The sequence below is a fragment of the Struthio camelus genome, chromosome 1 (genome assembly GCF_040807025.1).
Source record: "Struthio camelus isolate bStrCam1 chromosome 1, bStrCam1.hap1, whole genome shotgun sequence".
In the NCBI taxonomy this organism is placed as follows: domain Eukaryota; kingdom Metazoa; phylum Chordata; class Aves; order Struthioniformes; family Struthionidae; genus Struthio; species Struthio camelus.
The window spans coordinates 98,876,152-98,903,224 of record NC_090942.1 but is presented as its reverse complement, the minus strand read 5'-3'; the positions used below and the strand labels follow the sequence as shown (position 1 = coordinate 98,903,224).

The 27,073-nt window shown below is 40.8% G+C and overlaps 1 protein-coding gene across 1 annotated transcript in view; it reads left to right on the top strand.

Moving 5' to 3' along the window:
• The window catches only part of IMPG2 (interphotoreceptor matrix proteoglycan 2), a 63,046-nt gene extending 38,003 nt beyond the window's left edge, over positions 1-25,043 (top strand). The window contains exons 5-18 of the mRNA XM_068954392.1: positions 323-372; positions 844-935; positions 3,850-4,011; positions 6,999-7,057; positions 8,973-8,990; positions 11,732-11,976; positions 12,604-12,686; positions 16,496-16,820; positions 17,370-19,126; positions 20,059-20,278; positions 21,544-21,754; positions 23,558-23,746; positions 23,935-24,133; positions 24,960-25,043. Coding sequence (XP_068810493.1) covers positions 323-372; positions 844-935; positions 3,850-4,011; positions 6,999-7,057; positions 8,973-8,990; positions 11,732-11,976; positions 12,604-12,686; positions 16,496-16,820; positions 17,370-19,126; positions 20,059-20,278; positions 21,544-21,754; positions 23,558-23,746; positions 23,935-24,133; positions 24,960-25,043 — 3,694 coding nt within the window. The remainder of the gene's footprint in view (positions 1-322; positions 373-843; positions 936-3,849; positions 4,012-6,998; positions 7,058-8,972; positions 8,991-11,731; positions 11,977-12,603; positions 12,687-16,495; positions 16,821-17,369; positions 19,127-20,058; positions 20,279-21,543; positions 21,755-23,557; positions 23,747-23,934; positions 24,134-24,959) is intronic.
• The last annotated feature ends 2,030 nt before the right edge of the window (positions 25,044-27,073 follow it).

The following is a 27,073-nucleotide window of genomic DNA, read 5'->3' as shown; positions in this document are numbered from 1 at the left end:
GAACTGCGGGAAGGCCAAATGTAATTACTTGTGTGACCCCCAAGTCAGTTGGAATATGAGGGGGTTAGTGTCCCTGCAGAGGCACAGGACGCGTAGTGGAGAGGCAGTGGTGACCTGTTATCTAAATTGCTGTGGACCACTGAAATACCGTGAAGCCTAACGTTTATAAAGATATCAGCAAAGTAGTACCATGACAAATTTATTCTGCAAACGTGCTTTTTGGTGTGGCAGTAGAACCACGTGTAAATCAAAAACTAAAACATCTATCTCACTATGTCCAACTTCAATTTCTGATTTTTTTTTTCTTTTTTTTATTTAACAGTACTGGGACTCCAACTCCAGCTTCAACTATTGATGTTACCACATGGAGAGGTCAGTTCTCATCTGACTGCTGTGCAGGCTGATTCTGAATTAATAACAAATTGAGAAACTTGATGGCTTGTGGTTTTGAGAAAGAGTCATGACTTTTTCCACCTCCAAGTAATCCTGGTTGTGATTTGGAGATCATGTTTTGGGCTGACGTTATTAGGTTATCAAATGAATCATGAAAATCCTACTAGAGAAATTATTTCTACACACCTTTTTTTTACTGGACTTGCTTTATGTTCCCAAAAATACAACACCTGCTTAGACAAATTGGTTCTGATTAGTGTATTAGCTACTTTTCCTTAGGCTCCTCAGGTGTTGTTTCTGTTTCAGGTGCTCTTCCTGTGTTGTTTCTGTCTTGATGGTGAGAGGAGGAATCACGTGTTATTGTTAGTTAGCTTACATTTGCTGGACTGCTCATGCATCTAAATACATGTGTGCGGGTTAAAAAAAAATACTATTCTCTTTCAAACTCAGATGCAGCTGCCAACGTTCCTCCCCCTCATGGGGTCTCCATTGAGAGTCCTTCGGGCAGTACCGTCCGTGAGATCCAAGACACAGACACTGCTGTGAGTGGCTTCTTCCTTTGGTTCAGCATTCTGTTGCCTTTCCTAAATGATACAATTTATGGACATTTGCATTTCCTTGAACTTAAAGGCGTTGTTGGCATAGTGTACTAACACAGATTAGGATTTCTTAGAACCTGGGCATGACCTTTAGAAAGTTTTAAAATAACTTCCTGGGTGGGTATTCTTTGATTTGCAGTGGCTTTGCAGTGCAGCCACCCCCACAGAGAGAGAGAATGGAACAGTTGAGCTAACAAGTGCAGATTTTGATAGTGATTCAGGGCAAGACAGTGAACGCCTAGGGCTTTTTGAAAGCTCGAAGAAGAATGTGGAGCATTATTCCTGTGGAAACACAATACACTTTACATTGCTGTAGTAATGCTGCAAGTGTCCACGTGGTACAATTGCCGAGGACAGCTGAGAGGTGGCCTGGATAGCCCTCAAGGTTCCTTCCAGTTCTCTGCTCCTTTCCCCTGGTCAACATGTATGGATTTTTATTTATAATCTTACAATCACCCTCACTGTGGTAAGCAGCAAAACTCTCCACACAGGAAGGCCTACGGCAAGTACTTAAATGCCACTGTAAAAGTGAACTGACTTTCAGAAGTGCTGACCACCACACACCACACAGGTCCCAGGGAAATATCTGGTTCCAGGAGACAGCTCCTTTGGACTAAAAATTAACCCTAAACGCTAGATTCCAACTCTAGTATATGTTGGCCTACATGACCATTGAAGAAAATTTTGCAAACCAGTGATAGGAATCAGCTGGCTTTTGTTTTCTTATAAACATGAAACTCTCAGTGGATTTCTTGAGAAGCTTACAAAGTTGCAGGTGCTGCGTATGAGCAGAAGCTGATTTGTGGTACTGGGTTTAACTGTGCAGAGTTCGGTAACCTCGTAGGGCCACGAAACAAAGCCAGGCCAAGCTCTGTACTTTCTTCTAGAGCTTTCAGGGCTGACCGTGGAACTCTGGTGTTGTGCTTCCAAGAATAAACACTCAATATGAAACACGCAGACAACTTCTGACTCAAGTCCAGGAGTTTGTCGTAGCTCTGATTTTATGTTATGGACCAAGAACACTTGTGGTTTGGTCCCATGTACACCATTATTCTTTTTTGACACAGAACTGCCTGGAATATTTCTGCCTGAGCAGAGACTACTCAGTAAATCAGAAAGAAACTAGCATTCAACTGCTGCTGCTGCTGCAACAGTATTTTCACTCTTTATACAGTTGTATCACACCTCATCATGGCTCTGTACAGCCAAAATGTGCTGTGAATTACAAGACCAAGAGCTAGCAAAGCTCATCTTCTGCATTCACATGTTGACTGTACCTTTATTTTGGGGGGACTGACGCGTGATTCAAACTACGCTGAGCTGTAAAGAGCTACGTAGAAACAGCATATATTTTCCTTATAAGTATATAGCTGTCAAATGCCAGCTAGCTTTAGGTGGTATACAACTCATTCTAGACCTCAGCAAAGTTACCCGATCAAAAAGGGGTGGGGGAGGAAGAGAATTTAACTAAAAATACATAGAGGGGCCCTATACAGTAAGTCAGTCACTCACTGATGGCAGCTAAGCTATTTGGAGAAAGGTTTTCCTGTTTCCCACACCATACATAGCACAGGTTGCAGTTTTGCCAGAAAGGTCTGGGTTTTTGGCTCCTTTTTCTTTTTAATAGGGAAAAAGACAATAATCACATGTAAATAGCAAAAGACTTGTTATTTAACTTAAGCCAACCCCTCCCTCCCCAAATATCCAAAAATTTTGTTCCAGAAAAAAACCACGAAACTAGATCTTTTTTTCTCATGTCTTTCAGTACACCAGAAGAAATAGGGAATTGGTTGTAAATTAGTAGGGAGCTAAGCAGGTGCTCTTCATGTCCTCCTGCTCACTCAACTTAGATTAAAATTGGACCGGAAATCACTGCTGCCCAAGGCAGCTGTGATACCTCCAAGCTCCCATGCTAGGTTGCAAGCCACTGCTGGCAGGGTTCCTTGGGTGACTGCAGACCTATCAATTACAGTCCAGCAGTTTAGCTTTGCAGAGGTCCCTGCAGATCTCCTGACGACCACAGTGTGTACCTCCTGGGATCCTTGATTACTCAAGCTGAACTACACAGCTTATTGTTCTGAATGCGTTCCGAGTGGAATTGGAATTCCACAATTAGGAGCCTCGTGGTAAATGGGTGCCTATACTGCTGACTGGGCTCATGTGAGCTGTTGGTGTTACACTTCAAGAAATTTGTCTTGTGAACACCCCACACAGCTGAATTTCTGTTTGTAGCTGTGGTCAGCTAGATGTGCCTTGGGCTAGATGGAAGATGTGCAAATGGAAAATAGGATTTCCAGTAACAAAGCAGTAGTCAAAAGTTTGCTCTCTTAATAAACTGCCTCATTAGTTGCCGTTTCTGTCCCTGAGGATTCGTGAGCCCTCTGTTACAGTGCAAGGCAAACAGGTAGGCTCATGGCTCAGGTAATGTACTGTGCTTTGAGCTGCAGTTTTCACATGTCATTGGCTATATCCATGACCATCTTTGTGGCCCACCAGTAGTGCCCTGATGTGTTCCTATCCATATGGCATTTATCTCTCACATCATGGGCCACAGAAACCTCCAGGTCACCAGGGGCTGGAGAAGTTTCTAGCCCACGTAAGAATGTGTTTGGACCCATGCTGAGGAATGCAGTGTGCTGACAGATGATGGCAGCTTGTATGTACATGTAGACATCTGGGATGCTTTTTACATTCCTTTCATATGGCATAAACCCAGGATATGTAGGATTATGGTCTGTAATGAGTAACAATTTATTTCGGGGGGGGAGGGGGAGGGGGAACCAAAAAACAAAGCGCCAAACAAACCTAAAAGGCACAAAATCATCTCCTGTCTTCACCCTTTCCCCTTCCTCTCCAGACCAATAATGAGATAAAGAAGGAGGATGAGCAGCTACTGAAACCTGTAACTGAGCAGATCATTGAGTTCAGCATCATGATCGTTGGAGAGAAGTACAGTGAGGAGCTGAGTGACCCAGTCACCGTGAAATATCAGCTGCTCTCCGAACAATTCATTGCACAGGTGATTCCCCTTCCCTGTCGTCGTCTTTTTGCTGGCTCCGCAAAGCAGTGGTAGCACACAGCATCTGTGTTAGGACTGACTTTTTTTCTCAGGGGCTCTGCAGAACCAACTTAGGGTTTTTGTTGCCTAAGGCAGGCTGGAAAAGATTCATCCACTATGAGAATATCCTGTTTTGTCTGACGTGCTGCCTTTCTGAAGTAGTGGAGTTGTGCGCCATGTGTTGTGTGTAGCATACCAGTTGCCAAACAGCAGTTACTCTAGTTCCCTCCTTTTCTTTATTATGAAATAGTGCACTATCATTTTTGCAGGGAAAAGAGGTAGAAGCGTGCTTTTGTGGAAATCAAAAAATTATGTTGAACCCTTGAGCGGGGACATACTCAGAATGGGGAACCTTTCTGAGGGTCACTGTTTCCTGTTCTGCTTTCATTCTTTTACTTTGCTTCATATTAGCAAAAGGAACTAAGCCAGATGTTATTAATAAATAAAATACAACTGCACTTCTTTTAGTCCTTTTAATTATTTATTGTTAACAGGACTAACTTTGGCCTTACTGTCCTTTTTGAATTTTTCAGTAGCTCTCCCTGTCAGCATCACAGACACAGGGCTTAAAGGTGTCACAGAGAAGTAAGTGACAGGAATCTTGTTTGCCTCTTGATGGAACTTCATTAGCTCTTAAAGTTTCACATCTTGGAAAACTTCTATTTCAAGGTATACTTAACATCTCTTTAGTGGCCAGCCTGCCTAAAGGTTTTTCAAAGCTTTCTAAGCTCACTGTCCAGATTTGAATTCTTCCATACGGTAGCTGGTTTGAAACCGGGGAGTGGCAAAGATAATTGGAAGGTCTTGGCTGACCAGCCTGCCCATGCTCTCAAATGGCAGGATACGAGTCAGCTGCGGTTCAGAGCCACCAGCCTGTGGTGGTGCAGTGGCAGGAGGCTGCTTTGGTAGCTGAGGTACAGTACAGCACAGCACTAATGTGGAGTGCAGGCAGAAGGCGTACAGGTCTACCTGGGTCTGCCCACGTGGGCATGTTCTGGATCTCCTACCAAAGCTGAGCACTGAAGTGAAATTTGGAAAGTCTTAATGAATACAAGAAGTGTCCGGGTTTTGGACCGTAGCAGAGACAATTGTAGTAGAGACTCTCTACAGAGAGTAGGTTAAAAGTGGGGGAGGTAAAAAAAAAGTCATGAACAACAGAATTTGTTCATTACTTTTCCTCTGGAGTGGCATTTCTTTGAATGAATCATTGCCCACTTGAGTGAGATACTCTCTGAAATCAAGGCTGCCAAGACAACACTTGCTCCTCTTTTATGCCTAGAATTAGCAGTGCATATGAGCATGTTTTAAAACCCTGCAACCCTGCAGAAAAGTTCTTAAACCCTTGCCTAAATCCCACTGAAGTCAGTGGGAATGAAGCACAGTTAGACTGTTAGTCACCAACTTACAAAACAAACAAAAAAAATGTTTTTTAAACCCAAACCATGTGTGCATATAAATACTTATTCTTATTTATATATCTCATACATGATTTATTAGAATTTATTTTAAAGTTAATTTAATTTTAATCAAAGTTTAATATGCTTTCACTTATATGCTACAAATAAAATTATTGCCCCACGAATATATAAATGCCTACTTAAAATATGATCAAGTGACTGTCGCCTAACTTTCCTCTCCCTGTCGTTTCCCTGTATTTTATTGCCGTTGATTTTCTTGGGGCAGAGAGCTCGTCTTTCCTTCTTGGGAGAGGCATCTGTTACGTCTCTGGGGGGCCATATGACAGCACATGTTGGGGGTCATCTTTTCTTTAGTTTTCTTCCTTTCTTAGTCTCATTTACTTGGGGTTCTCCTTGGCAAACTCTGAATCCCTTTCACGGGGGCTAACCCTGCGCCAGATCCTGGGCCAGATGGGAAATAGATGTACTCTTCGCTGTAGCCAAAAAGCATCACTACAACTGTCATAAGTTGCTAGTGTAGACTAGACATCTTAATTTTCCTAGCTGTGTGGCCAAGTAGCAATGCCATAGTGTGTGTGTGTGGAAGAAATGTCAGATGGGATGGAGTCCACCTGGCACACGGATGTTCCACTCCTTTGATCCCTTGCCTAGTTTTCTCTGTGCTTGGATAAAGAAGCTCTTGGAGAAGAAAAAAAAAACAGGAAAAAAAAGAAGTCGGCAGCACTCAGATTGTTTAAGTCTCACCAGAGACAGTTTAAAAATAGGGAGATTGTGGAGGGAAAGGAGAATTTGAGGAGTAAAAAATAATCCCCAAATGGCAAGAATTTTTGGGAAGAAAAAAACAAAAGCGGAGTGAACCTGCAATATTTTATTTCTTATGTCTTGTGCGACACAGTTGATTATTGAACTAGGCCTGAATGTGCTACCATTTTGCTGCCCCTAGATTTCTTCCTGAGCAATGCTGCCAACCCCTTCTATATTGCCACTTAGGGCAGCTCAGATGAGCTGTGTTCTGTACTGCCTAACACGTTAGTGCCTCCCTGGAGCCTAGGAGGTCTCTGTCGCTGAGGCAGCCATCGCAGCTTCCTCTCATTTAGGTTGCTAAATTCCAAATAGTTTTTCCTGAATTCGTTTTAACGCAAAGAGGTTTGGGAGGTAATGGAAACCTTTTGGCCAGAGAAGGGTTTGTGCTGCATGAATAAGAGAGAGGAAGGTGGCTGGTATGGGCAGTGCAGATCTCTGCAGCGTCCATTTGAATTTTCCCCTCACTGAATGTTTCTATAGAAGTCTTGGGGGATGTTGTACCTCATACTTTCTCTTTTACCTTTATAGTACTGAAAAGATGCCACCAAAACTCTTCCTCCACAAAGAGATTATTCAAGCATTTTCCCCTGTTAGAAATAACAGTTCAGAGGCTTTTTTTTTTCCTTCTAGAAAAAGTTGAAAATACTTCCTGTCTTTTCACTGCAGTGAGTAGGAGAGGGGACATCTAGGTTAATTTTTTTTGTTGTTGTTTTTTAATCAAAATAGATCCAAAAGGCATTTGAAGGATTACCTGGATACAAAAACATCCATGTACTGGAATACAGGTAAAAAGATATAATAAAATATGCATTAAAAATGCGTCCATCCTAGCAATAATGTTCTCTGAATGGATGCATATGCAGTGATTGAAAATTACTTGCGATAGTGCCTCACAATTGATAGAACCTCAAACGTACACAGGAGCTCCTAGGATGTGTTAACCAAATGACAAATACTTCCACACTGTTACCTATATACACATATATACAGAGGTTAAAAGAGAAATTCAGAACTGTGTTGTTTCTTTTCTGCTTCTGGCATCCATCAGAGTATCTTGCATGATATTCCTGCCTTGATTTTTAAGGCAAGGCACTCTTATTTAAGACTCTGTCTTAAAATGAAAAGAGTTCTTTTATAATATAAAATCAGTATCTGTTAGTTCCTCAATACTGTTGACGTGTCATGGTATTAAACAGTGAAGAACACAAAAACTCTTGGAAAAATGTGTACTTAAATTTCTTTCCAACTTCTAACGTTAATTTGGAATGACTCAAAAGGTTAGCATTTGAGATATGTAAAGGTCTTTCTCCCTTTGATCCAAGCAAATATGGGTGGATAGTTTTTCAAAATTATTTACAATGTGTTAACTCTCTTCATTCTGATGAATATTGTTGAAAAAGGTTAGTTTCCTCAAATTACTTTGGGATTCAGAATGACGCCTTAAATTAATTTAGGATAGTAATGGATCCTGAGTATTCTACATCAAATATCTGATGTCTGACGTTTGGGATTCATGGATCACAAACTCTTGATTCTCCTTCTTGAATGGATTGGACATAACCTTCAGAACCCAGTGAGGCTGCATAGGAGCGAACCTGAATTGTGTCTTCCCTGAGAATTAGTAGTCTGTATTTATTAGAATGTTCCAGGCAATATCTGCATGTATTCTTGCTAGAATACATGCAGATAACAAAGCAGCTATAGGGAGAAAGGTAGATTTTATAGTCGTAGCTCTAGACTAGGTTCAGTTTCTGGCTTAGCCATGAAATACTTAATCATTACAGGCAAACTGTTTGTCGTCTTCATGCTTCAGTTCCTCGCAGGTGACAAGGATGAAATATCATACCTGGAGGCGTGAGACTGTTCAAACAATGTTGTCGGAGGTACCAGAAAAGAATGGTATAGGAATGAAATGATGCACTGTTCGAAAGAACGTGGCAGAAATGTTCCTGGTGCTATTCACCTAAACGTAGTGACAAACTCCACTTTTTGGGGCCTGCTAATAGAATATAATTATCTCATCTGGTAGTTTGGGTCATAGATACAAAACAGGTATACCTGCCTCATCAAGAGAAACTTCAGTCCTTGCAGAAGCACAGAGGCAGGCTTGACTTTTCAGTTCCCACTTTCACTTAGCCTGGCTAACACCACAGCAAACTGGTGTAGCGACATGGGAAAGCCTGCCAAAGCTCTGCCTGGGAGGTAGCAAACCCTTCCATCTCATTATTTGCAGCCTAGTATCTTTTGCAAGCTCTCAGCTTTGTTTCAACAGCAAAATAAAAGGTTGATATTTCTGGCAAAATACCAGAGCGCCTCGCTGTGCTCTGTTGTGTCTGATGGAAGATGTGTTTACAAACTAATCTTCAGGTAGAATTAGTGAGCCTTGATTCTCTTGGCACTGACAGTAATTTAACTGCGTTATTTGCAAAAAGATGAGATGGCTCTACTCTGCTGATTTCTAGCGATCAGTACTAAATATTTCACTTAGTTCAGTGAGAGTAGAACATAGTTTGTTATTAACAGAGTAACTATGCAATTTATAAGCATTTTTCTCTATGCATCTTCAAATTCGTGTGTCCTGTAGAATACCATGGCAATTTTGGTATACGCTACGTTAGAAGACTTAATGGAAAAGATAAAATTGTTTTAACAGGTTTTGTTGTGTTTTTTTTTGTTGTTGTTGTTTTTTTCTATATTTAGCTCTCCTGAGGAGGACAGGTAAAGACAACTTCTCTCTACATATTGCCATAATACAGGTGGAAAAATACACATTAGCTGTAGGACTCTGACTGTCTTGAGGACTTGTGGTTTTGGCTCCAGAGTGAGATAGCTATCCAGCATAAATACGCTAGGTGGAGGGTCTACCAAAAACTGCAAGTCAATGATCTCTTTTGATTACTGATAACCTGATTTGCTTATTTATATGCTAATCATAAAGAACTGCTTGGGGAAAATCTTTCTAAACACAAGTCAGCTGCTGAGCTAGCTATTGTATAGGCGTCTCTTTGATGAAGAAAACAAAATTATTTAATGATGACTCAAGGTCTCTATAATTTGCAGCAGTCTGGATGATTATTATGAAAATTCAAACAGATAAGAAAGCCATAGGTCTCCAGCAAGGACAGCTGGCATAGCTACTTCAAGGCCAGAGCTGCTACACACCTTGACAGAAGTTTTACAAGCGTTCCTTAGCAGAAGATGTGATCTGCCTGGGCCTGTCTTTGGGTAGACATATTTAGGCTCAGGATCGTAAGTTTTCCTCCTTTGATATATTTTAAGAAAATTTCACAGACAAAAAGTAACTGCAGCCTCAGACTTGCTAGAAGTATTTTCTTTTGTCTATTTCTCAGCAAGGGCATTAAGTAATGTCCAGTTTCCACAGTCTTACAGAGAACGAGCGCTTTAATTTTAGAAGAAAGGTCAGAAAACACAGTTCTCTGCAAACGATAGTGACTCAAAGCCATCCTCTATTACTCTGCACTTCTGCAGGGCAGGATGCATCCAACTGTTCAAAGAGGCTCTGTTCCAAATACCAGATGTTTTAGCCCTTTCCAGACAGAAGATGGTGGTGTAGTTAGTTAGCAATTATTAACTGCAGCTGACAGCACAGTTCTATTAAATCTAAATGTTATTTTTGACTAGCCTGCTGTATTCCATCTTAGCTGCGCTCTCTATTGCTCTCCTTTTTCATTTCCTCTACTGACACTCAATGCCCATGATGAACCTGTGGTGGGCTCGCTTCCATGACAGAGCCAGCAGCAAAACTTCAGCAGGCTCATGGTTTTAGTGCAGTTGTATTTGCTGATTATGTCTCTTTTTTTATCTGGCACTGGGGCTTTGGAGGCTTCTGTGAACTGAGCCATTACTTTAGCAACACAGTCCAGCTCTGTGGAAAGAGGAAAACCTATCTCTGGAGCAGGTTTTCCTAACACTTCATAGATTACTTCATTTTCTTGCTGTGCTCTGTGTGCAGCCAAAATATGGTATATTTTCTAAAGCTCCCCTGTGCTTATGTCCAGTGTATGGTAAATCTGATTGCTACACAGTCCTGTGGGAAGGGACATTCAGACGTATTCAGGAGAGGAAAATTAAGAAAAGAGAGAGGAGTTGATGCAAAAATGCTCAACTGTACACAGTTACAAAACAAACACATTTTGTTAAAGAATAAATGGTCAAACGATATAGTAATTGGGCATATTTTCCCAGACTACAAGCTACATTACTATTTTAGTGCCATCAAAAGCATTATTTCAAGCAGATTGAGACTGCACAGTGACAGTGGTCAGGGCTCCCACTTGCTACCAAGTATTTCTATCTGTTTTCCAGGCTGTTTTCTTACCGCACAGCAATTCTCATCATTGACTTGCTCTTAAAATCATCTTTCGCACCATTGCATGCTGGTGGGCCCATTAATAATGCTGGCAAAAAGCCCACATTTTGCTCTCCTTATGGTCTTTCTGCCACTCACAAGTGGAAATATAGGGGGCTGACCTGCTAGAAAGCAGCTCTGCAGAGAAGGACCTGGGGGTCCTGGTGGACAACAAGTTGAGCATGAGCCAGCAATGTGCCCTTGTGGCCAAGAAGGCCAAGGGTCTCCTGGGCTGCATTAGGAAGAGCGTTGCCAGCAGGTTGAGAGGGATGTAATCCTTCCCCTTTACTCAGCCCTGGTGAGGCTGCATCAGGAGTGCTGGGTCCAGTTCTGGGCTCCCCAGGACAAGAGAGACATGGAGCTCCTGGAGCGAGTCCAGCGGAGGGCTACTAAGATGATGAAGGGACTGGAGCATCTCTCCTCTGAGGAAAGGCTGAGAGAGCTGGGCCTGTTCAGCCTGGAGAAGAGAAGACTGCGAGGGGATCTTATCAGTGCATATAAATATCGGAAGGGAAGGTGTAAAGAGGACGGGGCCAGACTTTTCTCAGTGCTGCCCAGCGACAGGATGAGAGGCAGCAGGCACAAACTGAAAGACAGGAAGCTCTGTCTGAACGTGAGGAAAAGATTCTTTACTGTGAGGGTGACTGAGCACTGGAGCAGGTTGCCCAGAGAGGTTGTGGAGTTTCCTTCCTTGGAGATATTCAAAAGCCGTCTGGACACAATCGTGGGCAGCCTGCTCCAGGTGGCCCTGCTTGAGCAGCAGGATTGGACTAGATGATATCCAGAGCTCCATTCCAACCACAACCATTCTGTGATTCGGTACAATGCCCAGACTAGATGTCATGTTCTGGTAGCCTTTTCTCGGAGAGCTTTGTTACATGGATCTTTGCAGTGGTGGAAAACACAGGCAGACACAAGTGTAAAAAGAATTAAATTGTTTTTGTCTTGATTCCTTTAAAGCACTGTACTTTTGTTTTAAAAAAGGGTATTGACCCAGGTTCTTAAAAATAAATAAATAAAATAGTGTTTGCTATATCTGGAAGACCTTGTACTCTAATCTAGTGTTCTCTTTCTCTCTGTAAAACCAAAGTGGGGTGGAAGTCCACTATGCTGTTACATTTGATGGAAAAGCCATCAGCAATGCCACCTGGGACCTGATTAACCTTCATTCCAACAAGGTGGAGGACAACTCCTTTATGGGCATAGAGGATAATCCAACAGTTGTTTATACCATCAGTGATTTCCAAGATTATATTGCTGAAATTCTCCAGAAAAATGCCTTGCTTGAAAACACTTCCTTGATTTTGGACCCTAACTCTCTCCAACTTATTAACGGTGAGTATTACTTAAGATACATGAGCGTGCCACACATCTGAGGCCTTATAAGGTAATTCTCAGGGACAGGTGAATTATTCAGCTGCCCTCTGAATAATTAAACGATGAGAACAAATGGGATGTAGTTTGTTTTGCTCTGATGTTAATCAGGTCAGGTAATTAGCAGCAAGATCCCATTCCTAATCCATTAAATTAGCCTCTCCTTTTTTCTTTCACACTGTGATCTGGGGTGTGCAATTTCAGTAATATTTCAACAATTGGAAGGAATGGGTGGTGAAATGTGGTTTGCATAATGCGTGTTGCCCTCAGCACCCAAGATGGGCTTCAGCTTAGTAGCTCTCTATTGGTTTTGAGCAGCACAAAGGAACCCCCTGTTTTTTTGTTGCCTACTGGGAGAGCCTTGCACAGTTGGTGGAGGAGTAGTGTCCACCCCTCTTCCCAGCTTTCCTGCGCGCTTTCCTGGAAGTCCCCCCGGATCACTCACAGGAACAAAATCTCTCTGGCAAAGCTTCTGAGGAAGAGCCTACTAGCAAATCTGAGATGAGGAAAGGTTTTTCAGTCAGTCTTCTACAACTTCTTCACACTGCTGGTACAATCTTCAGATTCCTTGTATTTATATTTTTTCAGTGAAAGAAACTGTACAGCCTGCAGCAGAAGACCCATCCTGGATTACTGAGCATCCCGTTGTGCTGGAGCGCCCAGAGTCTGATGTGAGTATGGTTCGGAGCAGTGGTCTTTTAATTTGCCACGTGTCCTTCAAACACATTTAAGCAGCTTAATTCAGCAAAATGGAATTACCCAGAGATTCTCTATCATACAGAATGGGTAGTCATGAAGGCGCATTATATAGTGGAGTAAAAAGTTTCTGGTTAAATCTTTTGATAATTTGTGTATCTGTTGCACAACAGTTTTCTGTGGTCATTTTATATTACACGGCAGTACTGTGTTTCTGGCTGTCCAGCCACATCTTGCTTTTTCGGCTTCCTATGTGTAGTTTCTCATGATGTTTATATCACAGATTGCTCATAAAGAGACATGATTCTCCCCACAATACCACCTTTCTTTGGAAACACAAAAATAGATGTAAGCAGTAAAGCTGGCTGTTACAAGAGATGAGATAAAAGGGTAAGCTTCCTATGCTCCTTTTGTTACTGTATTGTTTTCACTGAAAGTTCTTAGTTCAGTTCTTAAATGATGTCCATCCCCTTAGTGTCAGCAAAGGAAACAGAAAAATATTAGCCAGTGGTTTCTTTTTTTCTTTTTTTCTTTTTTCCTTTTTAAATATATAAATTATCTCCTCTGATTCTTCTGATTGCTCCAAAGGTGAAGTTCCCTATTGGACAGAAGGCTTTGTATCTCTGAACGTGCCTGTACAATGCAGTGGAGCTGTAAGCAGAGATACCAAGGCAGGTGCTGCCAAGCCAGCGATGCTGAGATCGAGTTAATTAGTTCTGCTGACAGCTAGAGTTCCTGTATAGTGGAGCACTGTCTGGGCTTAAGGGTTTGTTCAATAGATTTCTGCACTGTGCTCTGTTGTGTAACACAGGTGTGTGCCTTCCAAGAAGAAGTGAGATCAGTTCATGCCACAAAACCCAGACCCACCTATGTTTGATGGAGATGTGTTGTGAACACAGACACTAAACTTCAGGCTAACTCCTAAAATCCTTACAGAAGCAAAATTCTCAGTGACTGCATAGAAGCAAAAATTCTTGTTATAACAGTCCCAGGTATAATATTTGTATGTTCATGTTAGTGTCCCCTGAGTTTTTAAAACTAACCAATGGTGTCTAAAATGCAGATTCACAGGGTTTTGTTATAAATGGGTTAAACGTGGTGTGGATGAACGTGAATTTGAGTTAGCTTTCAGGTGTGGGCTTTCTATTTACTAGAGGTATATAACTAGATTCTAATGTTGCATATAGTTATTTTAATAGGACAAAGGATTCTGCCATCCTTACGTTCTTTCTGTGGATGCTTTAACAGATATACAGGCAAAAAGATATTATAGGTGAGACGAGTTTTGCCATGATAGTTGATCTTAAACCAGTCTTAGGGACTAGTCTGTAGAAGAAATATTACTAGAGTTTACTTTTTCTAATCATGGCCTATGAATAATATCGTGTCACTTATGTCTTCAGTCAAAATATCTGATTATATAAAAATTAAAGATAGTGAGTATATCCAGAAAACACCTATGTAAAATCGACAATACACAGATAATTTTGGGGAAATAATTTTGGATGCACTTAAGAGAATCAGACTGCTTAGAGACAAACAATAAGCAAGAGTGAAATGATTAATCGTGATTATTTGCACAGATGCACAGCCTATCCTTTATGGTTCAAGTAGATACTGTTAAGTAGAACTGTGGCCTATGAAAAAGAATTCTGTTGTTGTTTTCCTTTGCCCGATTCTGGAGGTTGGATTTGTATTATCTTACAGGGTCATGGCGTAATGTGGCACTATCATGACTTCACCATCTAGTCACTAGAAGATGTTATCAACTAATCATTAATTCTTCTCTTGGAGTTTTACAGTTCTCTTTTAAAAAAAAAAAAAATTCAGTCTAGTTTTTGAAATCTGTACTTTTTTTCTGTTGAGTTGTAGCAGGTAGAATGCATTGGATTATTGAATACAATGTCTTTTTGGCAGCAGAAAATGGAAAATCAGGGAGTTTGTGGGGTTTTGTGTTTGCAGTCATCTGTCATATTTGTAAGCCTTTCAGAAGGCATTAGCAAGAACTGAACTTGCCAATATGATATTAAAGTTGTTAATATAATATATTGCACTGTAACAAGAATCTCTGAATAATGTTAGTTGTCATAGGAACATCTCTCCACGTTAAAATAAATGAAGTGCAATTCCTGGCAACTAAATGCTCACAGAAAAAACTGTATTGAGAAGCTATCACTGCTAGTCCTTATTCATTCTTTATGGAATGTATATGGGCAGTTTCCTTCTAATCTTGCACAATAACTTTTTTCACAGGTTTACTTATAGTGGTCAATTTTGCCAAAAAGATAATTGCTGGAGCACATGTGTGTATACGTATATGTACTTTTCAACTAATCATTACCATATAAATGCTAAAATGGGAGAGGACTGTGATGGAATAATGACTGGCTGTAAAAACACGATCAGTACAGGTGGACAGATAAGAAAAATACCTTAATTGGCTTGTTTCAGAATTGTTCAAAAGCAACTTGAACGGATTTGAAAATTTAACTCATCCATATATTTCAGGCAGAAGTAAAATTTAAAACTGAAAAATAGTTAAGCTTGCCCTGATTATTCATGCTAGTAAAGTCAAACAGATTAGACAGGAACAGTGAGCCTCAGGAGTGGTTAAATCAGTATGTAGTTTTGACCTCAAGTGGGCAGAGGTGCCAAAAATACTTACTAAACTTTACTGGTTGCCATCAACAATTGGTTAGTTTTTAGTAAAGTGGTTCTTGTTTAAGTTATTTGGCAGTTTTTCACACCTCAATTTTTTTTGTCCATACCAGCTTATTGCATAGCATAGCCATCTGGGCAGGTGCCTGTGCAAAGCACTGGAACTCCGGAGTTTTAAGCAGTTAGCTTGCTTTTACAGTCTTAGTCAAATAACTTAATCTCTTCCTTGAGTTTTACCAATATACTTACCTCATGAGACACTGAATAGGTTAATATTAAGACATGTACAGTTTGCTAAGTATTCTAATTGTATACCAAGTAATGATTGGTGTATAGAGTAGGAAGTAAACGGTGTGCAAATTGGAAAGGGATTTGAAAACAAATTCATTTTTCACAGCTCAAGCAGTTCACAGATTCATTATACACACTCTTTGTTGTTCGTCAGTACTGCTGATAGTTTTCTCTCTGCGCGTGCGTTTCTTAAAATTCAGATTAAAGACATTCTAAACATTCTTCTTTATATTATGTTTTTTGTTTCCTTCTCGTATTCTAATACCAACATACCAGAAGATAGCAATAAATCACAAGAGGGCATGCATAGATTCATGTTTGGTTTCTAAGCTCCTTTACTTAACATAGTAATTATAATAATATCATAATTATTGTATTATGTAGCTGATAAACAATGGCTGATAAGAAGCCATCAGAATGGCTGATAAGGAAGGCACTACCGTGTGCGTGAAACTTTTATTTAATTAGAAATGGATGGATTCCTTTTTCAGGAAAGGAAAGGAAAGGTGATGTGATGTCGATGGTAAACCTCTTGTAACTGAAGCTGCCCTACAAAGAATCTGTGTAGCTTCTTTCCCTTTGTAATGGACGTGGCCGGGCTTCAAATGCAGGTCACCAGGACACACATTTTACATATACATTATACATTATTAGCAAGGAGTACCTTTGCTAGTCCTCTCAGTTTGGCGTGTCTTGCTGCTATGCATTTACTTCCTCACAGAGGCAGTAGTACCCGATTTTGCTGCTGGCTGACGGTTAACGCCCTTTATATGTTCACCCCAGTGTGGATGGCCAGTACTTCTCCTGTAATAGAGGTTATGGTTTTATGTTTCAGGATAGCACCTTTGTAGCTGAATGGCCTTCAGCGGATGAATCAACGGCCAGCAATACCTTGCCATTCGACTTCACCAAACCAGATTTCACTTTAGGTAGTGAACAGTCCAATGACAATGAAATCCGGCCAAGGCCTGAAAATCTGGACTCCGAGGTCAGCTTGACACCTGAAGCTCCACTCTCCCCAGAGGCTGACGTCACTTCTTTGCCTGGTGGCCTGAATTTAGAGGAAGGGAATCGGACTCCCCGTTTGGTCGCCCCATCAGTATTAGGGCACGATTCTGTGGACTCTCTGGAATGGTTTTCAGTCCCCAGTTCTTTAGATGGTAAGTTAATGTCATTGACTAAAGCTTAATTCTGGATTTCCTGATACTCACCAAAGGTATAGTGCAGCAAAATTACTTCTTAGATCTAAAAACTGGGTATATTTCTGTATGATTGTTTTCACCTTTCCGGTGTGCCCTGCACCCAAGAACAAGATGTTACGATAAAATGTTTGTAACACCTAATAATGCCTGTTCACCCCCCCCAGGAAATTGTGTATGCATAACACTTGTTTAATTGCACAAAAATATTTTCGTACAGGGCATGTCTGAGTGATGCCACGCAGAGATAACTGCTCTCTGAAGTAGACTAATTAGCCTAAGGATGTGCCACACAGCTATTGCTTTATTGTTTATTCTGCAGTCTTGACTTAGTCCACAGAATATCAGAATCAAAAATAGGGAGATCAGCAGGGGTTCTTCTGACTGTGGTATAAAATAGCCAATATATATCATGGGAAATAAGCTGAGTATAGATCTATGGACAATAAAATGGAATGAATTTGACCATTTTTTTTGGCATGCAAAGACTAATTGGAAACTGATTTTTAGGGTTTGACGATGCTGGACTAGCTGAAGACTTTCTTCTGCCTTCAAGTGTCCCTCCTTACCTCATGCCAAAGAAACCTTCATCCACAGATGATCATGTAGTTCCTCTGCTTTCTGCACCAACATCAGCCTCTTCATCAGTCACAGAGACTGATACTAAAGGAACGGTATCTGCTGAGAAGAAAGAAGTAGCTAGGGGTAGCGCTGCAGAGAGTAGTAATGCAGACTCTGTGTCGCACGAGTCCGTGAAAGAAGTTCCTTTTCCCTTAGAAGCAGACCCTGCGGAAGGTGAAACTGATATATACCTTGGAGATAGAATTATAAATGAAGATGGGTCTGGTTCAGCTTTTGATGGATCGGGAAAAGAAATGGAATCCAATATTTGGCCCTGGGGAGCAGCAACACTGGAACCAGTTTTCTACCCTGGTCCTGATAGCTGGCTTGCTGATGACAATGAGTCTCTGTTAATCAGAACTGAGGATATTCCTGAAGGCCTGATCTTAGACTATATCCTTAACTCTAGGAAGAAATTAGAGGAAGATCCTTCTGCAGACGAGAATGAAGGTATGACCAATACCAATATAAGAGAAGACTTCCTGGATGAGTCTGAAATATTTGTCTTTCCAGAAACTACAACTCAGCCTGCACCTCTGTTACAGACCGAAGAGCCATCATCTGTGGAACCATCTACACAGATGGAAACAGCAGCCATGTATGATCTTTCTTTGGTTAAACCATCCCTTTTTTTGGAGCCTTCAGTGGATTATTCCTCTGTAGACATGCCAACTGGAGAGGACCCTGTCTCACCACAGGATACAGATATGTCTGTAGAAGATAATTTTCTTACATCCACAGGGACCCTCAGTGTGGAACAACCTGAAGAGTTCAGTGTGGGTCGGAAGATCATTTCTGAAGCAGCTGAACACCAAAACGAGGACAGGTCAATGGCAGAAGAATTATCCACAGGTGGGCAGTTGGATGTAGCTGAAGCTGTTACAACAGGCCACTTGGACACAAGCTCTTCAGAAACTATTCTGGCCATGGATCCTTTCACAGTACGTGCTGACACTTCCACAAAAGAGCAGCAAACCCTAGATTCACCCTTGACAGGCCAAGAAGCTACTGGATCAGTGATGAAGAAACCAGATGATATTTGGCCTACTGACAGAGCACTGGAGAAGACATCAGATCACAAAGTGCAATCAGCAATACCAACTGTACCTCAGCTTTCTACTGTAGTTCCTTCTGTAATAGATCAGACCACTGTTTTAGAGGACTTCGCTGGACAGGGTGATACGGACCACGACACCTATGTTTCCAGTAGCATTAGCACTGTTATGAACTCGCATGTAACAGTGAGAGTAACAACAGATACTGTAGCGCTTCCATCCCATTTCGCTCCTACGGGATCCACAGTATCGCTGTCTTTGGCTACCTCAACAAAGCTGGAAGATGAAACAACAGTCTTGGATATTTCAGTGGAGCTGGATCATGTGAGCACTGTCCACTCTTCTCCTGAGCTGAGTGAGGAGGGAAGGGGCATGACTGAGAGTCACGTAGAGCTAACAACAAATGTCCAGTCCACAGAGATGGCCAGCGTGGCCTGGCCCACTCATGAAAATCGCAACAGTACTCCTGTCCCATCACGAGCTCTAGTGGTGTTCTTCAGTCTTCGAGTTACCAACATGATGTTTTCAGAGGACCTGTTCAATAAAAATTCTCCTGAATATAAAGCATTAGAGCAACGATTCTTGGAACTGGTAAGAATCACTTCTCTGCTAAATATCCATTACCAGATAGACAGACAAAAACTGTTGGTAAATAAACTGTTGGTAAATAAATTGTCTGCTCTGTAGTATGCAGAGCATAACTCAGACGGATGTTACAGATGTATTGTTAGTATGGTTCCTCCATGGTAAAATTCTGTCAGAAAAAATTTTAATTCAGTCATTAGTGTCTCAAAATCTGAGGAAATAATTATCTTAACTTTTGAGCAGTATGGACTAGATGCTCAGCAGGTGTCAGTAGATGTAGTGTAGCTGAAATCACTGGGACACTCCCTTCATTTGCTTCCGGAGTGCTCTTTATTTATTCTATGGGGAAAGAGAAGTAAGTGACCTGGGACTGTGGGGAGACACCTTTCTGCACACATTCAGCCTATTCCAAGTAAGAGCCAGTTTAGGGAGCTAAACTGTCCCTGAACATAGCCCACTGTCTCTTAAATAGCTAACGGCTAGCAACGTCTTATAAAAGATGCACCAATTATAGCACCAATTATCAAATTTTAACCTGGAAATCCCTATTTCCTGGTTGCAATGAGTATTTTGCTTTGGAAGAAGGAGGGAGCAAAGGAGAGAGGGATAGAGAGAAGGGGGACAGGCTATAAGATCATCTCTCATGCTGTGAGACGATGAGTATGCCTGGTGCTTAGATCACCATATATATCCTGTGATTTACATTTCTGTCTCATAGATCAGGAAACTGGCTGCAAATTGATCTACTCTAAGAATTGTGCGGAGTACTCTGGCTCGTGGCAAGCTGCCACTATGGGTCTCAGTTGCATAAAGTTTTGATACTCTTGCTGAGGGATTTGGATAAAATAATTCAGACTCCCTCTGTTTTTGATGCAATAACAGACTTGAGTAGAAGATTCAAAGATTCAGCTTTTCTGTCATTGTGTCCTATGTTGCAGCTTGTTCCCTACCTTCAGTCAAATCTGACAGGCTTCCAGAATCTGGAAATCCTGAACTTCAGAAATGGCAGCATTGTGGTGAACAGCCGAATGAAATTTGCCAAACCTGTGCCTCGGAACGTCACCAATGCCGTGTACTTGATTCTGGAAGACTTCTGCAACACTGCCTATCACACCATGAACCTGGCCATCGATAAGTACTCTCTGGATGTGGAATCGGGTAAGGATGCAAGGAAATGCAGTTGCCGGAGCAGGGGTTTTAGGAGCAATGTCTGCTTTAAGAACTTACTTAGGATCCCAGCATCTCAGAAATTGCCCACCACTTTTCAGAGACGGGTTTAGAAAGACAGTCTTTCATAGAGTTAAAAAAAAAAAAAAAAAAAAAAAACTGTTTAGTGACTGAACAGATGGATCCAGACTGAGTAAACTATATGGGGCCCCTATAGAAACACAGAGGCGCAACTGGCTCACGTTATACTCTGTGCAATGCCACTGCACTTTCCGTGTGGAGTCAGAGGGAAGGTTGGTCGGTGAGTAGAGCGGTGCCCAAGTCTCTTGGGCATGTACCTACATACAAGACATACATATGTTATCTTCATGGTTGTTTTCAACTTCTTCCATGTAATCATTCCCCCAGGAGGCAGCCAGCTTAGCTGCAAGGTAGGTACCTGCACAGATAACAACAGCTCTTGCCTCATTCTTGAGTTCAGGACTTGATAGCAGTAAAATGTTACAGGCCCTCTCAATTTATTTCCCTGAGATGGAGGAAAGTTTTTTTTCCCCTAAGTCAAGTCAGTCAGCAGTTTACCCTAAAGGCAACCCAAAAGTATTTCCCATTGTAAGGTTAGAGAAAAGCAGCAGTTCTGACTTGCTGACAACAGTAGCTGTTCCTCTCAGACAGCTCTATTATAAAGATGGTCTATTTAGTGTAGAAAATTTGTTTATAGTGTAATCACTTAATTGTATGCTAGTCCTCTGAAGCATGATCCAAGCAAGAAGTCTCAAATGCGACAAAGCTTCTCGTGTTCTTTGCAGACAAAGACAAATCACCTCCCAGTAGGTGTTGCCTGCTTGAAGTCACCTTGCCCTTCCCTGTGTAGATGCCTAGTTTTTCTGTCAGGAGGAATGCTGAAGGGTCAGCTGTGTTTTACTCTATTTTGCAAAATAAAGTCCCAGGTGACAGGGGAGGCACTGCATATTCCAGAAAGAAAAAGAATGTTTAATAGTTCGGTTTTTTTGATTGCCTTGTTGGATGGTCTTGGCCATACTACTTGCATCCGTTTTACAGACAGGGAGATGAGCACTTCTTCACCTTAGCAAATCCTTTTGCAACACATGAATGCCACATGCTAGATTTTTGTTGAATATTGTAACTAAGAGATCATGAGAGATGCTACTTCGCAGGGCAAGAGAGTGACAGTGCTTTGCCTCTATTAAGGTTATTAGCTATCAATCATTAGTATTTTCTGTCGTGTCTGTTCTCAGGCGATCAAGCAGATCCTTGCAAATTCCAGGCCTGTAACGAGTTCTCCGAATGCTTAGTAAATCGCTGGAGCGGGGAAGCAGAGTGCGTCTGCTATCCTGGCTACCTAAGTATTGACGGGTTGCCGTGCAACAGCATTTGTGATCTGCAACCCAACTTCTGCTTGAACGATGGGAAGTGTGACATAAGCCCTGGGCAAGGGGCCATATGCAGGTAGGTCACCCTTCTGTCTGAAGTATGTGCTTCCTGTATTAAGACCCCTTATTGTCTCCTTCACTCCTCTGGTTAAGTTCTGTAAGATAACGTGTAACAGCAGCGCTGTTAATGACTAACATCCACCTAATGCTGCTGACTGGAGGTCCCAGTGTTAGTTTTCTTACGTAAAGCTCTGAAATAAGGTAGTAGCAAATTTCCTTAATAGAATGGAAATGTTAGGAAGGAAAACTAACTGGGAAAAGTAGTAGCAATGGAACATACTCAGTTGTTCACATCACTTCATTGATCTCTGGGGACAGAATTTATCTATCTATCTCCAGAAATTTTCTCAAGTACCAAAATGTTAGATAATGTCATAAAACATCTGTAAGTTTATTCCATCACAAAAAGTCAGCTCTGAAAGGCATAATACAGCATGAAACATTAAAAATTGTGCTCTTGGTTAAGAAAAAACTAGTAAATCTTTGGCCACTTGGGAAAAAATCAGGTATCATTCATAAAGATCAAGGTGCAGACTCTCTGATTCAATTTTTTGTTTTTAAAAAGCTACAGCTGCGTTTGAACAAGATGTCTACGTTTTAAAGAAAGTTGAGAAGACTTACTAAAAGATATAGCTAAATATATGCTCTTTCTGGTACTGCACTTAATTCTTTTTCTTCCTTCTCAGTGTTAACAGTCTATGCTTAGAAACAAGGAGTATACCTCTCAACAAAGTCAGGGAGAATTATTGCAAAAAAGCTTGATGCTAGTAATAGTTATTATTTACGTTTACTTCCGGTGATTTTGTTAAAAGGCTTACCTGGAATTTTTTTCAGGTCAATCTTAAGAGTCCTAACAGCTAACATGAAAAACAGTAAAATGTTTTTAAAGCTATGAAAAATCAATTCTACCACAGATGTAATATAGATTTTTCTCATATTTGTATAATAGCATTTATGAGAAATGGGTAAGCATGCTCCAGACAGTATTTATGAAGAACTCTTATGAAAAATTTTAAGCACTGGTTACTACTTTGAGAAACTATTTCAGATATTTATGTTAGAAGATTTAATTTACTGATGCTTCTTATTAATGAGGTTCATTCCTGTGAATGGTCATAACTCCTTATGGTTCTTCCAGTTTTTAAAGTAAAAAGCCCCAAACACATCAACAAAATGTAGATTAACTATTTTTATTGCTAAATTCAAAGTCAGCCTGAACATCACAAATTCTCATGCTTAAAACCACGTCAAGGCAGAAATAATGAATGCTGTTTTGGGGTACAGATTCAATGATAAGTTGTGGACACCCACTTTAGTTCTAGTCATCTATTCTAGATATTTATTTAACTAACCATTATGGAGCTTGCTACACTCTAAAAGCATTCTGCTCATTTAACACACCTTCATTTGCATTTATATCACAATAACATTGAAGGTAGAATGCAGTTTTGTTAGTGTTTGATACATCTTGTGCAAGGCTGAATCAAGGCATAACACTTTTTAACTTAGCCTAAACACCTTCTATCACAAGATTTATTACTCTAGCTAAACTGCAAAAGCCACAGGCCTTTATCATCACAAACGCATTATCCATTTATTTTGCTCCCTATATTCACTCAACTCAGTAATATTAAAAAGGCTGTTAATAATTTAAAAAAAAAAAAAACAAGGAAGAAAAACTTGGTTCTTGAAAATGCAAAGGTATTTATTGAGGTAACTTAACTGAGGCCATGTCATAACAGGAAGTTAAATAAGCTTACATTAACCAAAGTGACAGTTTTTGCTGGTGTTTTATTTCCCAGTGCTTTTTTTGTTGCAGGTGTCGTGTAGGAGAGAACTGGTGGTACAGGGGGGAGCACTGTGAAGAGTATGTGTCTGAGCCACTTGTCGTGGGTATTGCAATTGCTTCGGTGGCAGGATTCCTTCTTGTTGCGTCTGCTGTGATCTTCTTTCTGGCCAGGACCCTTCGAGACCAGTACACGAAGAGTGACACCGAGGACTCACTGGGGTAAAAGAACATCTAATGTTTTAAAGCACATCTGCTACAACAAGTACAATTCTGTCCTTAAGTAAGTCTTACATCCTACAGTTGACAAGCAAAAGGATGTACACACCTCTAAATGGCAGGCTTCCTTAATCCATCTGCTGCTGTTCCAGGCTGCAGAGAAACTCACCATTTGTTTATTGCTCCCCCAGGCAGGGTGACAGCCTCTCGTCCATTGAGAATGCAGTTAAATACAACCCCATGTATGAAAGCGACACCACTGGCTACAGCCACTATTACCGGAGATACCCCCAGCTGACATCCTACAGTTCGACTAGCGCAGAGACATCCGCGGAGTACAGCAGTGAAGAGATAAGGCACATCTATGAAAACAGCGAGCTTACTAAGGAGGTAAGTGACTTTTGGTTGTATAGCGCCATGCAAAATATCAAACAACAATTAGCTTACTCAGGAATTATAATCCTAGAGGTGGCCTCAATCTTCCCCTGAGCCTAATACTCTAGACATACAAGTTGCAACTCCGGCTGCAGCTATTTAACAGGAGAGAGAAAGGATTTCCTTCCCTGCTTGCTCTTGGGCACACAGACAGGACTTATAATGACTTTCATATGATGGAGCTGACCATTTAAGTAACTCTTCTCCCCCCTTCCCTCCCCCCCATTTTGCTAGACATAGCCTTTGGTTTTTACGGCCAAGTGGCATCTGCAAGCACAGTTATAGAGCGTCCAGGCCTTTATACAGTTTTTTCAAAGTTCAGACCTTTTTACAACCTACAGGTTAATCACATTGTTCTCCTTCCCTGTTGCAAGCACAGTATCCAGGGTTTACTCTAGAAGGCTGAAGAGAAGGGATTTATGGAACTAATGCTAAAGTCTTGAACAACTGCTAGAGGTGTGAATACAGCCTGTAACTGGGGTTGTGGGCAAAGTATCTATTAGAGATAAATGGTTCTGTTAAGTCCTGTTGAAATGTCACACACTCTCTGAACTCCGGTTCTGATTTAGCACTGAAGTATTACTGGACTCCAGAACGGAAGTGCTTCACTTTAAAAATCAGTGTAAATATGTATTTTTAGTACTGGAGTGCCCAATCTCAAGCTCTTCTCCTTGAAATAACAAAGCATAAATGTTTCCTTTTTCAAGAAAGAGAAATCAGTTATCAGTAGTATTCTAATTTCTGTTCTTTTGTCTACCTACAATTGTTTCTTGTATTCTAGGAAATTCAAGACAGAATTCGAATTATAGAGCTGTATGCTAAAGACCGTCAGTTTGCAGAATTTGTTAGGCAGCATCAAATGTGAGTGAAATGTCTTGTGTGGATAATTCTTTTGATGTTTTCTCATGTGACCTTCTATACTCTTCACGTGATAGGTCTTGAAATGCCAGGACACTAGCACAATATTGTCTGGTATTGTGGGCAAAACGTCATAATTGAAAGCTTACATTTCCAAGTACTTAACCAAGCTGAGCTGTGTGCTTTGATGAAAGTTAACCATGAAAAGGCTATAAAAAAAATTAAGTATTTGCATTACACATTCCTATGAACTGTACTGCTGTAGCAGTCAGAAAGTTTGAGATAGTTTGTTGGTTTGAAAGATACTACAGTACAATTCCTTGAGAGCAGATTAAAAATAGCTGCAGTAGCAAAAACCTCATGGTCCAAGATGATCAACGATACTTTTTTTTTTAAATGAAAATAACTGCGGCTTGCATTTTTCAGTGTCAGTTCTTTCTTTCTTTCTTTTTTTTTTAAATCTTGAAAAGGATCAGCTTCTAAATTTTCCACAGCTGGAAAGCAGTAAGGCCTGCCTAGTATAAGCCTTTGAATCCAAAGTTTGAAAGAGACTAACTTAATCATTGCTTTTCTGTTTTTCATTTCAGGAAGCGGCTTTAAAGGGGAGGAAAAAAAAAAAAAAAAAAAAAAAGAAAGCCGTAGAAGGGACGTGGGAGATAAAGACTACCTTGTTGCCACAGCAATGGGCTCTGATGTAACTGCTGCAAAGTTACTTATAGTCTTAACATTGCATGGATGGATACAGATGTTTTCTAAATGAATGGCTAAAATGTATGAATGTCTGTTTATCTCGATTACCTCTGGCTTTTCTGCATAAAGTGACATTCCTAAGAGGTGATCAGAAGTGGCAGAGGTTATGAAAGTTCATTATTCTTTAACTCTGAAATGGACAGTGAATGTTTGTATACCAAGGCAAAAAGTCTCCTTAGGAAAGGAGAAGATATATGCACAAACTAAAAATAAAATACACATTTTAAATCCCTGTCTGGTATTTTTCCCCTCACTGGAGGCTACTGTAATGGTTTCAGAAGTGTAACGTTCTAGTGGAAAGAAATATTTCGTTTGCATGTGAATGATTTGTAGGATATAACTGTTCTGCTAGAAAAATGTTAGCATTATTTTAAAGCGTCTCCATTATAAACACAAACATAACCTCAGTGGAAAAATTATCTTGCAGAGCTGCCTGATTTAACTTTTGTCACCTGACATTAGCAAAACAGAACATAATATTGCGCCTACAGCTCTCCTAAATGCTCTCCCCCAACAATAAGCACCTCCTGAGGTTCAAAAATTGAATTTTGTTTTGAAGTTATGAAGAGAGTGGGGGGTTACATGTTCAGGTATGTTGGAGCCTTGGCCAGTCACCAAATCTCTCTTATTTAAGGCATTAACACTGCTGCTACAGTTAGAACGCTAACAGTCTCACATTGCCTCCACTAACGCTTATTTATTTTTACAAAGATAAGAGTCAACAGTTCTTGGCCTACGTGTTCCAACAGCCACCTGATACTTTTTAACGTTAAGTGACAGTAAGAACTACTTACTGTTCACAGGCTGATGATTTAAACACAGTACGACGTCACTGAATTCTTCTACGTGTTCCCGAGGACCTCACCAGATCTCTTGCAAGCAACCTCTTGTCTTGAGTGGCAGGGAATGGGGATCAGAGCCAGCTGTCAAACAAATGTTTATATAAACCACTGTAAATAAGCCCAAATAACAAAAGACTGCAAAAAGTAATCATAATTAATATCTACTTAATATCACTGCAACCAGACGTTGTGAGACAGAGGTCAGTCTGCTGTGACCCCCAAGGACTCTTACAGCAGCACAGCACAAGTCCTCAGCGCGTTTATAAGACGCACCCCGAGTCCCTCCCTGCTCTTGCAACAGCAAGGATGAGCTGTCCTGTTGCACCAAGGCCTTGTGATCATCATAACTGTACGGTTTAGAAACATATTTGAGACTTGTTTCTGTGCAGCTTGGCTAGCTGGCTTCTGTATCGTTTCTGCTAAGAAGCGGTGCATTTTCAGTGCG